This window comes from Hemitrygon akajei, chromosome 8 (assembly GCF_048418815.1).
Source record: "Hemitrygon akajei chromosome 8, sHemAka1.3, whole genome shotgun sequence".
Classification (NCBI taxonomy): domain Eukaryota; kingdom Metazoa; phylum Chordata; class Chondrichthyes; order Myliobatiformes; family Dasyatidae; genus Hemitrygon; species Hemitrygon akajei.
The window spans coordinates 132,751,809-132,767,871 of NC_133131.1; the positions used below are offsets into that span (position 1 = coordinate 132,751,809).

Consider the following 16,063-nt stretch of genomic DNA (forward strand, 5'->3'; position numbering starts at 1 on the left):
TTCTGATGAATGTAGTAGTTTGGTTTTCAGTAGAGAATTTGATTACATGAGTGAATATGTCTCTCTGCAATTACAAGACATTTGGTGAGAGAGTGAGTCACCGGACTGGATCCTGGGATGCTAGGCCTATCATATGTATGTGGAAGATTGTGTTGGCTAAGCTTCTATTACCTGGAATTTAGATGAATTCCAAACAAACTCACAATAACATGCAACATTCTCGGAGGGCTGGACAGGCTAGATGAGTTAAAAATGTTTTCTTTGGTTACTGGAAGTATGAGTCACAGTCTCATAGTAAGCCATTTAGGACTGTGATTAGAAGACATTTCTTCATTCAGATGTGGTTAATCCTCAGATTTCTCTTCCTGGGGAGACTGTGGAACCTCAGTCTTTGATTGCATTTGAAAAATAAATCAGATGATTTTCAGAAATTAAAAGAGGCAAGGGTTGTTGGGAGAGGACTGAAAAGAGACCTTGCTGAGTGATAGCAGCACACACAAAATGCTGGAGGAACTCAGCAGATAAGGCAGCATCTATGGAAATGAATAAACAATCGGTGTTTCAAGCCAACACCCCTCTTCGGGTCTAATGAATAATAGAATGACCTTGAGAGGCTGAATAGCCTATTCTTGCTTCTATGATTATATTTATATGCCGTATTAGAGGAATGATTAAAGAAACAATTACATAACTCACAAAAGAATGGAACTTTGTAGCGGGTCTGGTCTTTTATTATTTATGTGCAAAAATCAATTTATATGTTGCTGCAGGTGGAACCATAAACAACAGGTCACTCGGCAGGCACAGAAAGCTCTGTAAATTTAGGCCCAACATTGTGGGAAATCAAGAAGAGATAACGTCTGGATGAGCGTCGGTTGTGGGACAATTATACACCTATAAGCTGTTCCTGTCAGCATATTTACTGATAACTTTGAAAGGCCTCCAGTTACTATTTCATTATAATTTCTGTGTAATTCTTATAGGTACACCAATTCAGAATGAAGTCACTTGTGAGGTGGAAGAAAAATTAGCAGGTGTGTCACAGAACAATATTTTTAAATGATTCACAGGATTATCGTCCCATTAGTGCTGCCAGATTTTATTGCTTTCCTTAATTGCCTTGTAGAAGGTAATAGCTGGTCTGGCTAATTTTCTTTCTGATGCTAATGCCCAGAAATTTATAGTGCAGGATCCGATGAGTTTTCAGCACTGAGAAGTGCTGATACATTGGATGAGAAATGGTAGGAGGTGATAATCAGCAGTATCATCAAAAATTGGAGGGGAACAAAGGATACTGAAATAGCTGCCATGGCTTAGGATCCTTAAGAATAAAATCTTGATGTCCGAGATGCATATCCTCACTAACCTGGAAGAACAACACATATTCTGTTTGAGTAGTCTACAATGCACTGGCAGAAACACTGAATTTTCTAGTTTTAGGTAACCTTTATCTCTTATGTTTCCTCCTTTCTCTCTCCTTCATGTTCACCTCTAGTTCTCCCATTCTTGTTCCCTTTCCCAAATCACTCTCACCTATCACCATTTTTAATTCCTCTCTCCGCACACTTTGCCCCCCAGATCATCTTCCCCATCTGGTTCCAACTGCCTGGTTTCCATTATTATCTTCCTTACTTAACAGATTCTAGCACAAGCAGCCTTTGTGTGTCTGCTTATCACCTACTTGCTCCTGTCTCAACTCCACTCCTCTCCTCCACCCTGACCTTTTGCTTGACATTCCACATGCCTCCTTGGTTCATCAATGATCTACTGGCTGCTGTGTTGCCCTCCCTGCTCCTCTTTATACTGTCTATCTTCTCTTTCCATTTTCAGTTCTGATGCGGTGTCTTGATGTGAAATATGGACAGTTCCTCTTCTCCCACTGATGCTGGATTATTATCAACAGTGCAATCCCTCAACATTTACCACAGATTTGAGGGTCTTGGATGGTAGAAGAAAGACAGATCATGCCATAGAAATGGAGACTTAAAGCTTAATATAGAGATAAAAGTTGCTGGGAAGAATGGTATCTGAATTCAGGTGAGTCAAATTCTCAGGGGAAAGGAGAAACAACTGCAGTAAGATCTTTAAACCATTGCTAAACAATGCACAACTCTCAGGTTACTTCCATTTGCAAAGGCTGGACCTGTCTAGCCTGTAATCAGTGTCCTCACACCCCAACCTCAGTTCTATCTCGCCATCAGTAAGATTATTAACAATCCCCTGGAATCCAGAGAACAGATCCGACCCATTGAAAGGAACTCCGTGGTATCATCAGAGGAGGCCTATGAAGACCAGAAGGATGCTGTGGCTGAAGATGCAAGGTAGGACGTGATTCCCCAGGTTCTGTCAGGTTCCAGGGAGCCATCTATGGAGTGTGCCTGAAGCAAGACCAGGTGCACAAGGAGCACCTGATGCCAAGCTTCAGGGCCTTCCCAAAACCAGGCCTGGAGGACTTCCTGTATGGGTGTCCTGATTGGATATTGGTCAGGAATTACAGTAAACCAGGGGACTGAGTTAGTCCTAGTTCAAAATTCTGTGCCCAAATCCAGATTCAGGTCCAGATCCAGGTTTAAACCAGGGTTAGCTCTATTGGTGAGAAAGCTCTGCGAGGATATAATGAGATACAGGTGCAATAGAGTAGCAGAGTTATGGTGAATGGTCCAGCAAGGCAGAAATGACTGGGGCAGCTATATACAAAAAAAGAGCATCTCTGCTGGAACTGTTTTTAAATGTGCTGGAAACAAGTCCAGAAGGGATACAGAGAATCAGTCCAAAAACAAAGTAACACTGACTGAAATCTGAACAAAAAACTGAACCTATTGTAAATTCTCTACAGATCAGGCTGCACTTTTGGGAACAGAAAAAAGTTAATATTTCAGTTTGATGATATTTTGAGAGAAGGATGAATCAGTGTTCTCCAGTTGAACTGACACCTTTTGCACAGGTTCATAATTCCAACATCTGATATGTTCTACCATTGCATTACGTGTTAACTATGCAATCCCTGTAAATATGGTTTAGTTATAATGCTATTTTGTAAACACTTTGGATTAAATTGGTCTGTTATTTACTATTTAAAACTGAAGCTCTAGTCACCACTTAAAAGGGAAGATACGATTGCATTTGAGATGGTATAGAGGAGATTCATCATGATGTTGCCTGTGATAAAGAATTTAAGTTAGGTGGAGAGAGTGGATAGGCTGTGTTTCTTTTCTGTAGAGTGGAAATGACTGAAGTGGGAAACTGATAGAGGCTTGCAATATTGAGGGACATAGATAAGGTAGGTAGGCACTTCTCCCCATAGGAAAAGTATCTAAAACTAGATTTAGGAGAATGTGCAAGTAATTTAGAGGGGATCTGAGAAAGAACTTTTTCAGCCAGAGGTGGTTGGAACCTAGAAAGCACTGTCTGAGTAGGTGGTGGAGGCAAGTACTCTTCCAACACTTAAGAAGTACCTAGACAAACAGTTAGATTACCAAGGTATAGAAGATGATTGCCCAAATGCTGATAAATGGAAAAAGTATCGATAGATGCCCAATGGTATCAACAAGGAAGAGCCTGTTCCAACATTGCCTCTGTAACTAGATTGTCTAGAATGAGCAGACACAATCTTTTTTCCATCTGTGTAGAAACTAGATAACATAGCAACATACTGTATTTTGTTTGAAAAATAAAATTTAAATGGAAAATCAGGAAATTCCCTGAAGTGGAACACATTTTTTGGAGTTATCTGTGCTTCAGTTATGTTAATACACAGAGAAGCTAGGACATGCTCACTTAGATGTTACCACCAGGATTTTTATACACCCTTCTCTTTCCTGCTATCAAAGATGGTTACCACATCCATGACTGCAATCCCCTAGCAACCCTCTTTTATAGCCCTTTGACAACATTTCTGTTTGACCTTTTTACCAGTCTCCTCCAAGGGGATCACAACCTTCTGTTGGGGTTTGGAGGCTTGTGTGCCTCAATGACCCAGAGAGCTATATTGGCTGGAGTAAGGACTTTGTGCTTTGACTCTTGCTAAGCTCACCCATGCAAACAGGTCAAAGGTTAGAGGTCAGGCTAAGAGTGGTCCATCAGTCCTCCAGATTTGGGGGTTCAGTTCAGGGCTAACAATCCTCACTGGTAAAGAGAGAGGGTGCCCTGACTGGTAAAACAAAATTGTTACAGAAAAAACAATGAAGAATCTATCTAGATCTGTGTGCAACAATATTCCTGATCCTTGCATGACTGACAGTAGTGAAAACCTAGAAGAAGCCTCTGGTATGATGAAGGATGCTCTAAACACTGCCAAGATTGAGATCAAAATTGGTTTTTGATGGCCAAAAACAAACAGAGGACCTTTATTGATGCCCTAAATGCCAGCAGCATAATGGACACCCTCTCTCTTTATCAGTTTATCCACTATCCATTCGCAAATCCCATAGAATCAGATCTTCTTACTATTTATGAGAAATCTTTAGAGTCCTGCCTAAGTGTCCCCTGGTCCAGGCAGTTCAGCATTTGGGAACTTCAGGTTGGTTCCCTCGAAGTAATGTGGTCATTAAACTTCCACTCAGCATCATCTCCTCAGTTTGTAAACCTCACACAAATCATTTGATCTTCAATCAGTTGATTATTCTTCACCCTGATGTCAAACCTCGTTACACCATCCCTGACTGGAATCTCCTACTAAACCTATTCTCAAAACTACAATGCTGTTGCTGCCAACATTTCTGGCTGACTATTTTGCCATATCCTTCTATCAAATAATTTAATCTCTAACTCTCTATCTACTGATTTGACCCTGATTCCTCTATCCCACAGGTGACCATAGACTGCTCTCTGGTCCTTATGCAATCCTTCCATTCCAACTCTATTACAAACTTCCTCAGTTTGACACAGGAGAGTGCCAATTAAAGGCCTATGGATGAGTAAGTCTTTTGAATAGTACCTGATGCCTTACAGAACTCCCTCAAAGTATTCATTAGCCCATCACAAATAAACTCTTTTAACATGCTTAAACAGTCTTTTTTTCTAGATAGGGGTATATTAGGGTAGAAATTGATTTTATGGCTTTCTTCTAGCTCACTGACAAAGGAACCAAGTCTGGGCATTGTACAAGTGAGAACTTTAACAATAGAAATTAGAATACTTCAATTTGTACTAAATTGACAATTTGAAATAATATAGTAAGTGTAATAAAATGTCCCATATTGCATCAAGGGATCATACACATATTGAACTCGACACAAGCAAAGTCATATTAGAGTTACATGTTCTGATGCAGAGTTTTGACTCAAAGTGTCAACAGTTCTTTTTCGCCATAGATGCTGCTTGACCTAGAGTTTGTTCAGCCGATTGTTTGTGAATGGCATTATGAATTAAAACTTGACCATAGAAGTTGGTTTTAAAGAAAATCATAAAGGATGAAAGATTAGCAAGGAAGAGTAATTTAGGAAGGAATTTCTAATAAGGAAGTCTAAATGGCTGAAGGCACAGCAACAATGGAGAAAGTGAAAAGCTAAAGTTGGAGGAATGCAAATATCCCAGAGGGCTGTAGTTTGGAAAGGTAGGGATTGTCAAGATCATGGTAGAATTTGAAGAATTCAAATTTTCATATCAGAGTTTTGCTTGACTTGGAGCAAATAATCTGAGCAAGTACGGACAGATAAATGGGATTTGGATGTAGAAAATGAAAGCAGTGGATAACAAAAGAAAGAAAGACATATATTGGAAGAGAAGATATATATAGAGGGCATGGCCAGCACAGATTTGGATAAACTTCCATGTTTGCAGTGTGAAAGATGGAATACTGGCAATTGGAATATTAGAAGCTAGCCTGGAAGGAACAGTCTGAGTGACCCTGAACTGGCATCACCTGATGAAGTCTTGAAGCACACAAGATGGGCCTTATGCCGATGACAGGGAAGATTGGAATGGCAAAAGCTGATTGGGAATACTGAGGGTGTTTTTATTGTGAGGAGGTAGTGCAGTCAATATAGTGTAGCTCATACAGTATATGTGAACCTTTAGTAAGGCATTTAATAAGGTCTTGCAATGGTAGGCTGTTTAGAAGGCTAATGCATAGGGGATCTAAGTAAGTCAATAACTAATGGTGTACTGCAGGGATCAGTGCTGGGGCCTTTCCTGTTTATGATATATATTAATGATTTGGATATCAATGTAGGAAGAATGATTAGTAAATTTGCGAATGACATATAGCACATCTGTGCTATATATTGGTGTTGCAGATAGCAAGACCCTAGAGAAACGTTGTTTCATTTGGCTGCATTCATGGGTATTCATGTATGGTTGAATGACATTAAATTGAACTTGAAAGTTGTCTAAGACTACTGCAGGAAAACCTCAAATGAAAAGGGGTGAAGCATTGGTAGATGGAATTTAGTCCTGAGAAGTGTGAGATGATGCATTTTGGGATGTCAAATAGGAGTCAGACATACAGAGTAACTAGTGAGGATACTAAGGAATGTTGATGAACAGAAAGACCATGGGGTCCAGGGCCATACTTACTGTAGTTCTCTGAAAGTAGAAACATGGGTTGATTGGGTGGTGGAGAATATATATGTCATGATTACTTGTAATAGAATATAAGAGTTGGGACATAATATTGCAAAAGAGCTCACTTTGAATATTGTGTGCATTTCTGGTTGGCGTACTTCGGAGTAATACGCTCAGAGGCCATTTTAGTAGGTACACCAGTACACCTGCTCATTAATGCAAATATCTAATCAGCCAATCACCTGGCAGCAACTCAATGCATAAACACATGCAGATATGATCAACTGTTGTTCAGATCAAACATCAGAATGGTGAAGAAATGTGATCCACAGTAGAATTTACCACAGTAAATGGTATTAGGGTAGATGGGCACGAAGAAGTAGGCTGAGAGGCCTATTTCTGTGTTATGTGACTCTATCACTTTTTAAGATGATGGTTGTTGATGGGGAATGGGATTGACTAAGGGTCCATTTCAAGGGAGGAACTGTAGTGGCTGAGTAATGGAATTGGTTGCGAGCGAACAGACTTTGTACTTGGTATAAAACAATGGATTTGATTTTCTTTGTTTAAGTAGAAGGAAATATCAGTGGAGAAATGGCAGATGGAGTTTAATCCTGATTTGGAAGATCAAATGTAAGAGGAAAGTACAGAGTAGATGGCAGGGTCCTTAGTAGCACCCTGAAAATGGAAATGCATGAATAGGGTGGAAAGAAAGCAAATTGTATGTTTGCCTTCATTGATTGGGGCATTGAGTTGCTGCAGTTGTTTGTCATTCATTCTTGAGAAGACCATAGCAGGTAGAATATTATGTTGTGAACAGAGATGCTGATTAGACCAATCTGAGCTCTAAAATTCCTTTGGTACAGGTGCCTGGTGTATAGAAATGCTGCAGCATCTGTGGTTCTAAATTTTCAAGATTGTCTTTTCCTCCTTACTTCCTTAATCCTCACTTCATTATAAGACCTGGCACTACTTTATATGTGGATCTGCCAATGAGGATGAGCTGATACTTATTTTCCCAATGGTATGTGTCAATGGTAAAAGACTATGTGTATATACCCTAACTATGGCCAGTTTTGGCCATATATCACATGAAGGGTGTGGATGCATTGGAGATTGTCAAAGAAAGTTAATCAGGATGTTACCTATCAGGAAAGGTTGGACAAATTTGGATTCTTTTCTCTGAAGTTTTAGAGGCTGAGGGTTGACCTGATAGAGCTATATAAACTAATGAGAAGTATAGATAAGTTAGATAATCAATCTGTTTTCCAGGATGGAAATGCCAAATACTAAAGGACATAGCTTTAAGGTGAGAGAAGGAAAGTGTAAAGGAGATTTATGAGGCTATACTTTACATGGAGAATGTAAAATGCCTGGAACACATTGCCAAGTGAGGTGATGGAAGCAGAAACAATTACAATGTTTAAGGGCCTATAGACAGGCACATGAAAGGACAGGAAAGAAGATATATATATAGACCTTCTGCAGGCAGATTGAATTAGCTTAATTTGGCACAGACACAGTGGCCCAAAGCCCCTTTCCTGCACTGTACTATTCTAAATTTTTTTTGTGCTACAGTTCATCCAGACTTAGAAGTAACTGAAGTAGTCAGAAAATAAAAAGAAATTATAAGAGTGCCTTCAGTCACCGTCTTCATCATCTATATTATTCTGTCCTTCTCTGTCACCATCCCTCTCTATCTCTACAAAGAATTGGCATGGACATAAAGGGCAAATGGGCTGCTCCTGTGTTGCAACAATTCTTATTCTGAATAAACTCTTCTTGGGCTTCCAGCCGGGTACTGGTATTGATTATAACTGATGTTTCAATGACAAACTTGGCCACCTTCATCAGGAATTATGCCTCAGCATGTCTAGTCCAGTGGTTTTTACACCCCTGTAGTTGGTCCTTCCTGAGTGGTTAGTCCTCATCCCATCAGGTTCCACTCTCCCACCTTGTTTACAATCAAATTCCAATTCGTACTTAGAGCGAGACCTTCATCTTTGTTCAAATTCTTTTCCTCTAGGTTTATTTTAATGGCTTCCTTCACCAGGCCATCCCAAAAGCCATTGGTGTGGCACAGTTTTGTGCCATCAAGGTCAATCCTGTGGTCATTGTGAAGCCTGAGAAGAGTTTATTCATCATATACACTGGGAAAGCACTAGGTCCTTTTCCAATTCTTATTCTATCCAACTTATTTTTTATTCATCCACTGTTTTGTATCTTTCTTTGCATTCCCATTTTACCTTTGTCTCCTTTTATCAGCAATATTAAGAAGGCAGCTCACCACCATCTTCTCAACAGCAATTATGGATAGCTAATTAAATGCTGGCTCAGCCTGCAAAGCCCACATTCCTTGAATGAATAAAAAAACTTATGTTACTGTATATTTTCTTCTCAATTAACCCACAAATAACATCTTCCATTATCATCCCCTTGTCTTATTCCCTGTCCCCTCACCTTTTCATCATTTCCTTCTTATTGCTGCTCACCCTTGGTCATTTTCTTTCTTTATCACTAGCAACTTCCTTTTCTGACATCTGTTATATCTCTGATATCCATTCTCTCTCTGTCCTTGCCTCTTATGTTCTCACTCTGTTCTTTCATGCTGTTGTTTTCTTCTTATACCATCTCCATCACACTTCCAATTGCTCTCTATTCATCTCATTCCCTCGCTCCTTCTCTCTCTTTATGCTTTGTCATTATCTCTCTCCTTCTCTCTAACTACTGCTCTTTTCTCTACTATTTTCCAGCCTCTCTCTTTATCTCTCTCCCTTTCCATGTGTAACACACCCTATTTCAATTTTGTCCTAGTATTTGTCCTTTCTCTAACCTCTCTCCTACTGTTATATCTTCCCCAGCTCTGAATTCTTTTCATATCCCATCTTTTCATCTCAATTCTTACTCTATAACCTTCCCATCTTACTTGTCTTCCCCTCCAGCAACTGCTCATTCCTCATTACCCTGTCCTACTTTCCTATCTATCCATTCCTCCTTCTACATAACATTCTCCTTTACCCTTCTCGTAATTCCACCTTGCTTCACAAGTCCTTCACATACTCATTTCCTGCTCTCCTCATTCCTCTTTCCTTGTCTTATTTCTTCCTCCTTTTATTGTTTTCCCACACCACCCAACTGATTTCTTCTCATCCTCTTCTTTCCTTTTTACATCCTCTCCTTCTCTTTCCCTTCTCCATCCTTCCTTGTTCTTTCACTCCATAAAACCATAAGACCATAAGATAAAGGAGCTGAAGTCAGCCATTCGGCCCATTGAGTCTGCTCCGCCATTTCATCATGAGCTGATCCAATCTCCCCTTTAGTCCCATTCCCCCGCCTTCTCACCATAACCTTTGATACCCTGACTACTCAGATACCTATCAATCTCTGCCTTAAATACACCCAATGACTTGGCCTCCACTGCCGCCCGTGGCAACAAATTCCATAGATTTACCACCCTCCGGCTAAAATTTTTTTTTCACATCTCTGTTCTGAATGGGCGCCCTGCAATCCTCAAGTCATGTCCTCTCGTACTAGCCTTCCCCACCATGGGGAACAACTTTGCCACATCCACTCTGTCCATGCCTTTCAACATTTGAAATGTTTCGATGAGGTCCCCCCTCATTCTTCTAAACTCCAAGGAGTACAGTCCAAGAGTGGTCAAATGTTCCTCATATGTTAACCCTCTCATTCCCAGAATCATTCTAGTGAATCTTCTCTGAACCCTCTCCAATGTCAGCACATCCTTTCTTAAATAAGGAGCCCAAAACTGCACACAGTATTCCAAGTGAGGTCTTACCAGTGCCTTATAGAGCCTCAACATCACATCCCTGCTCCTATACTCTATTCCTCTAGAAGTGAATGCCAACATTGCATTCACCTTCTTCACCACCGACTCAACCTGGAGGTTAACCTTAAGGGTATCCTGCACAAGGACTCCCAAGTCCTGTTGCATCTCAGAACTTTGAATTCTCTCCCCATTTAAATAATAGTTTGCCCATTTATTTCTTCTACCAAAAGAAGAGAGCATTGGGAAATTTATTTCTTCACTTTATTTTTTAACTTTATTTCACTTCACTTTAGGCCGAGTTCACTCAACCTATTCTCATAAGGCATGCTCCCCAATCCAGGCAACTTCCTTGTAAATCTCCTCTGTACCCTTTCTATGGTTTGCACGTCCTTCCTGCGGTGAGGCAACCAAAAAAAACTTTATTTCCTCACTCACTCACAACTTTTCCACTTTTCATATAATCTTCTCCCAACTCTACTTCTATCATTCAATCCCAATGTATTACTTTCCTCTTATACTCATCCTTCCACCCAGCTTTTCCTCACTCCTCCCACTAGCACCTCATTCTTTGTCATTTATTCACACCACTATCCCTCCCAATTGCCTCACTTGTTTCTTTATCATTTCATCTTCCTTCCCTCCCCTCCTTCCTCCCTCAAATTACCCTAATCTTTTCTCTGACTCCTTCTCCATTCTTTCCTCTTTAACACAGTCATCCATTATTCACCTTTCCTCCATTAAAATTTCTATACCTCTTTCCTCCCTTAATCTCCTTCCTTACATCTTTTACAGTTCCCTCACTTAGCTTCCTGCTTTGTTACTCTCCCTCATATCTCTCTTCCTACCTTCTCACACTCTCTTTTTTCCCTCTCCACACTCTTCCTCCCAGTTTTTCTCATTTCTCACTTACCGGGATTTTTCTCCTTTTACCTTCTCTTTTCTTTGGCCTTGCTCTTCCTTCGATCTATCTCTATTTACTCCCAATCTTCTCTCGCTACTTCCCTTCCAACAGTTCTCTCCCTCTCTTCTACTCAATCTTCATTGCCTTTCCCTTGACTGTGAATCTATTCAGTCCTCCTGTTAATTTATTTAATTCATTCCTCTCGCTTCTCTTCCTTCTTCCCTCCCTCACATTTCTCCCCATTGATCTCCTTCCCTCTCACAGCCCTCTGCACCTTCATATCTGCTGTTATTACCTCCATTTCCCACTCCCTCCACCAGCTCCACCCTTAGTCACCTTTTCCTCTCTTCCCAATCTTCCCTCCCCGTTCCTGCTCTTCTCAGTCCCCATCTCATCTCTTTTTATCCCTCATTCCACTTTCCCACATTCTCTTCTATCATCTGCCCACCATTCATCCCATAATCCTCTATAACTGCCCCTCTCACATGCATTTCTTTCTCTTGCCCTTGCCCTTCTTTCATCTACCTTGCTATGCCCAATTTCCCAATGCACAGCATTGATCTTCTTTTCCTCCCTCACTCCTTCCTTTCTTCCTTAAACTTCTTTCTCTCACTACCACCCCCACACTTTTTAAACTCCCTTTCTCTTTCCCCCGTCCCTTCAAAAATCTTATCTCTTCCTTATTTAGAACATAGAAAACCTACAGCACAATACAGGCCCTTTGTCCCACAAAGTTGTGCCGAACATGTCCTTATCTTAGAACTACCTAGGGTTACCCATAGCCCTCTATTTTTCTGAGCTCCATGTACCTGCCCAGGAATCTCTTAAAGACCCTATCATTTCCGCCTGCACCACAGCCACCGGCAGCCCATTCCACACACTCACCACTCTCTGCATAAAAAATCTTACCCCTGACATCTCCTCTGTACCTACTTCCAAGCACCTTAAAACTATGCCCTCTCGTGCTGGCCATTTCAGCTCTGGGGAAAAAGCCTCTGACTATCCACATGATCAATGCCTCTCATTATCTTGTACACCACTATCAGGTCACCTCTCATCCTCCATCGCTGCAAGGAGAAAAGGCCAAGTTCACTCAACATATTCTCATAAGGCATGCTCCCCAATCCAGGCAACTTCCTTGTAAATCTCCTCTGTACCCTTTCTATGGTTTGCACGTCCTTCCTGTGGTGAGGCGACCAGAACTGAGCCCAGTATTCCAAATGGAGTCTGACCAGGGTCCTATGTAGCTGCAACATTATCTCTTGGCTCTTAACCTCAATCCCACAGTTGATGAAGACCAATGCACTGTATGCCTTCTTAACCACAGAGTCAACCTGCGCAGCAGCTTTGAGTGTCCTATGGACTCTGACCCCAAGATCTCTCTGATCCTCCACAATGCCAACAGTCTTACCATTAATGCTATATTCTGCCATCTTATTTGACCTACCAAAATGAACCACTTTACACTTAACTGGGTTGAACTCCATCTGCCACTTCTCAGCCCAGTTTTACATCCTATCAATGTCCCACTGTAACCTCTAACAGCCCTCCACACTATCCACAACACCCCCAACCTTGGTGTCATCAGCAAATTTACTAACCCTTCCCTTCACCTCCTCATCCAGGTCATTTATAAAAATCACAAAGAGTAGGGGTCCCAGACAGATCCCTAAGGCACACCACTGGTCATCGACCTCCATGCAGAATATGACCCGTCTACAACCACACTTTGCCTTCTGTGGGCAAGCCAGTTCTGGATCCACAAAGCAATGTCCTCTTAGATCCCATGCCTCCTTACTTTCTCAATAAGCCTTGCATGGGGTACCTTATCATATGCCTTGCTAAAATCCATATACACTACATCTACAGCTCTACCTTCATCAATGTGTTTAGTCACAACCTCAAAAAATTCAATCAGGCTCGTAAGGCAACTCGTCTGCGTCCATTTCTCTCTCATTTCTTCCCTTTTCATTCTTCATTTCATTTCCTCATCCTAGCAGTCTATCCTCTCACTCACGCCTCCTCCTTTACTTGTCTCACCCTTCTTCCAACCTTCCTATGTTCTTTTTTTCCTTTATCCACACTCCCTTCGTTTCCTACTATTCTTCTTCGCCTGCTCCTTTACTCATTTTCTCGCAGATTTAGATTTATTCATCGCACGTACATTGAAACATACAAGGAAGTACATCGTTGCGGTAATAAACGAACACAACCTAACGATGTGCGCAGGGTAGCCCACAAGTGTTGCCACGCAGTCCACTGCCAAGAGTGAGGGCGATGTCATTGAACGGCTTGGAAAGGGTAGATGTGGAGAGAAGGTTTCCAGTAGTGGGAGAGTCTAAGACCAGAGTCTAGGACACATCATCAGATTAGAAGGATGACTCTTCAGAACAGAGATGAGGTGGAATTCATTTAGCCAGAGCGGGGTTACTGTGGGAATTGCATTACCACAGACAGCTGCGGTGGGTATATTTAACTCGGAGGTTGATAGGTTAGTAAGAGTTTCAAAGGTTAAGTAGGAGAAGGCAGGAGAATGGAGTAGAGAAGGAAAATAAATAAGCCATAATCAAATAGTACAGTAGACTTGATGAGTCTTTCCATCTCCCCCTTACTTCCTCACCCTCTCACTTTTTCTCTTCATTTCTCTCCCTTACTCATCCCTTCCTCCCTCACATCTCTCTTATCGCCTCTCAGTCCTCATCCTCTTTCCTCCCCCTCACTCCTCCCCTCTCTTCTCACCTCCCCACCTTCCCTGCCCCTCACCTCCCTCCTCCCTTCCCCTCTCTCCCTCCCCGCACGCGGTGCGCGAGAGCTCGCGCGCTGATTGGCTGTGGCCGCTGGCTGGCGGCACGCGCCGCTCTGTGTACTATAAGAGCCCTCGCGTGCCGTCCTGGCGGGTCACTCACGAGCATTGCGCCTCCTCGGGTCCCAGCTCCCGTTACCGGGCAACACCATGGATACTGTGCTCGAGCAGCTCGCCGGGCTCGACACCTTTTCTGCTGCCGCCTACTTCGACAATGACGACTTGTTCACAGATCAGTCGCCCAGGGATCACCTGGACGCAGACGAGTTTCTGGAGCACGATGTGGATTTCCTGAGCAGCCAGATGAGCGAGTATTACAAGGAGAGCAGGCTGGCGCAGGATGTTGAGCACTGTGACTCGGGCATCCTGTCTTTTACGTCGTCCTCATCCCCCTTTTCTTTCGATTGCCCCGACAGCACTTCAGAGGTGTCCCCGCAGCTTAAAGGAATCGAGGGCGCAGTAAAGAGACGCAGAAGGATCCGTTCAGAAATTGAAATGCAGCACCTTCGGCAAGCTGCAAACGTCCGGGAGCGCAGACGCATGCAGTCCATTAACGACGCATTTGAGGGTCTCCGGACTCACATACCAACACTACCTTATGAAAAACGACTTTCAAAAGTTGATACTCTCCGACTGGCAATCGGTTACATCAACTTCTTAACCGAACTTGTTCAATCCGACATGCCTTTGAGAAACCCAAACAACGACCCTGCAATCCAACCTAAAAAAGTCATTATCTGTCATAGGGGTGCAAGTAAGTAAAGTGACAGTTTAATTTTGTAGCAGGTTTCCGTATTTGCTGACATATCATCAGATCTTCCAAAGCAAGTTCAATTCTATAAATGCGGTTGTCACATGATTCCTTTGGCTAAAATGCTTCTCAAATATATTGCTAGACTACATCCTCAAATGTTTAGGTATTTTGTAAAGTGTTCATGATTATTTTGCTTATTCCTCCAGGATCGCCATCTCCAAATGATCCAGACTACGGCTTGCCTCCTCTGGCAGGGCACTCTTTGTCGTGGACTGATGAGAAGCAGCTTAAGGAACAAAATATCATCAGGACTGCTAAAGTCTGGACTCCGGAAGATCCCAGAAAATCAAATAGCAAATGTTTTGTAAATAACATTGAAAATGAACCACCTTTTGACATTGCCTCATAAAGTGCAAAAAGTTTGCAATTCGCTGCAGGGAGTTTAATGATCAATCATGTATATTTAATGAAAATTAATATATTATTACAAGCAATTGTTGATATTAGATCAAGATTATTTTAATATTTAAGCCAACGAAACATTAATTTATATATTTATTATTTTAAATATTTCTGCACAAAATACACTGCGGAATGGCTAATTTATCAAATCAAATGCGAATTAACTTCCTAATGTTTACATTTTCAATAATGTTTAATGGTACATAATTGTCTGGGATTTTCTATTAAATATTTTCTACACATGACAGTTAATTTATTGTAATATATATCTTCTATTTCTTTATGGTGCAAAATAAATCCTCATAAAATACGAAAAACGTTTCTTGGTATCAGGTGGTTTGGAAACGTGCTCAAATCACATTGACGTTAGTGTCGTAACTGTAAAATACCTCTGCCACTTGATATGATTCCAAATTATAATCTGAAGTACTATATTTATATAGCCTGCTAACAAGTGCTGAATAAACTTAAGTATTATTACAGTCTCAGTACACTATAATTATATGAACTGCTCGTTGCAATTAATAGATTGTTTGTGATCCAGGCGCAGATCAACAATTAACTAGTCACAAAAGAATATCATAGTTTAACATATCTCAATGTCCTTTTTCTATCAATTCTGAGAAATAGCACTCTATTCCTTTTCTACATATCTATCCTTATAAATAGAACCAGTTCATAAGATTCCTAAGTTGCTGCACTATAACTAATCATTCCTGAGACATTGCAATCTGTTCCTATTTACATATCTATTATTTTAAATACTAAGAGTATATGTTTCATGAGCTTCTGAACTATAACTCTATTCTACGAATATAGAAGTACATTACTACAATTATAGACGATTTCATT

The 16,063-nt window shown here is 41.2% G+C and overlaps 2 protein-coding genes across 2 annotated transcripts in view; one reads left to right on the forward strand and one right to left on the reverse strand.

The window, feature by feature from the left end:
• LOC140732269 (sperm microtubule associated protein 1-like) overlaps positions 1-16,063 on the reverse strand; it is a 48,485-nt gene that overhangs the window by 28,084 nt on the left and 4,338 nt on the right. The gene's annotated exons all lie outside the window — the stretch shown is intronic.
• On the forward strand, positions 14,100-15,528 carry ptf1a (pancreas associated transcription factor 1a). The gene is made up of 2 exons (XM_073052951.1): positions 14,100-14,749; positions 14,956-15,528. The coding sequence occupies exons 1-2, from the start codon at positions 14,146-14,148 to the stop codon at positions 15,156-15,158; spliced, it is 807 nt and encodes a 268-aa protein (XP_072909052.1). The 5' UTR covers positions 14,100-14,145; the 3' UTR covers positions 15,159-15,528.

Bases quoted from the DNA above. Each gene is read 5' to 3' on its own strand.
- ptf1a (XM_073052951.1), top strand. From the start codon at position 14,146: ATGGATACTGTGCTCGAGCAGCTCGCCGGGCTCGACACCTTTTCTGCT. The intron at 14,750-14,955 runs GTAAGTAAAGTG...TTATTCCTCCAG, and splicing joins TATCTGTCATAGGGGTGCAA to GATCGCCATCTCCAAATGAT.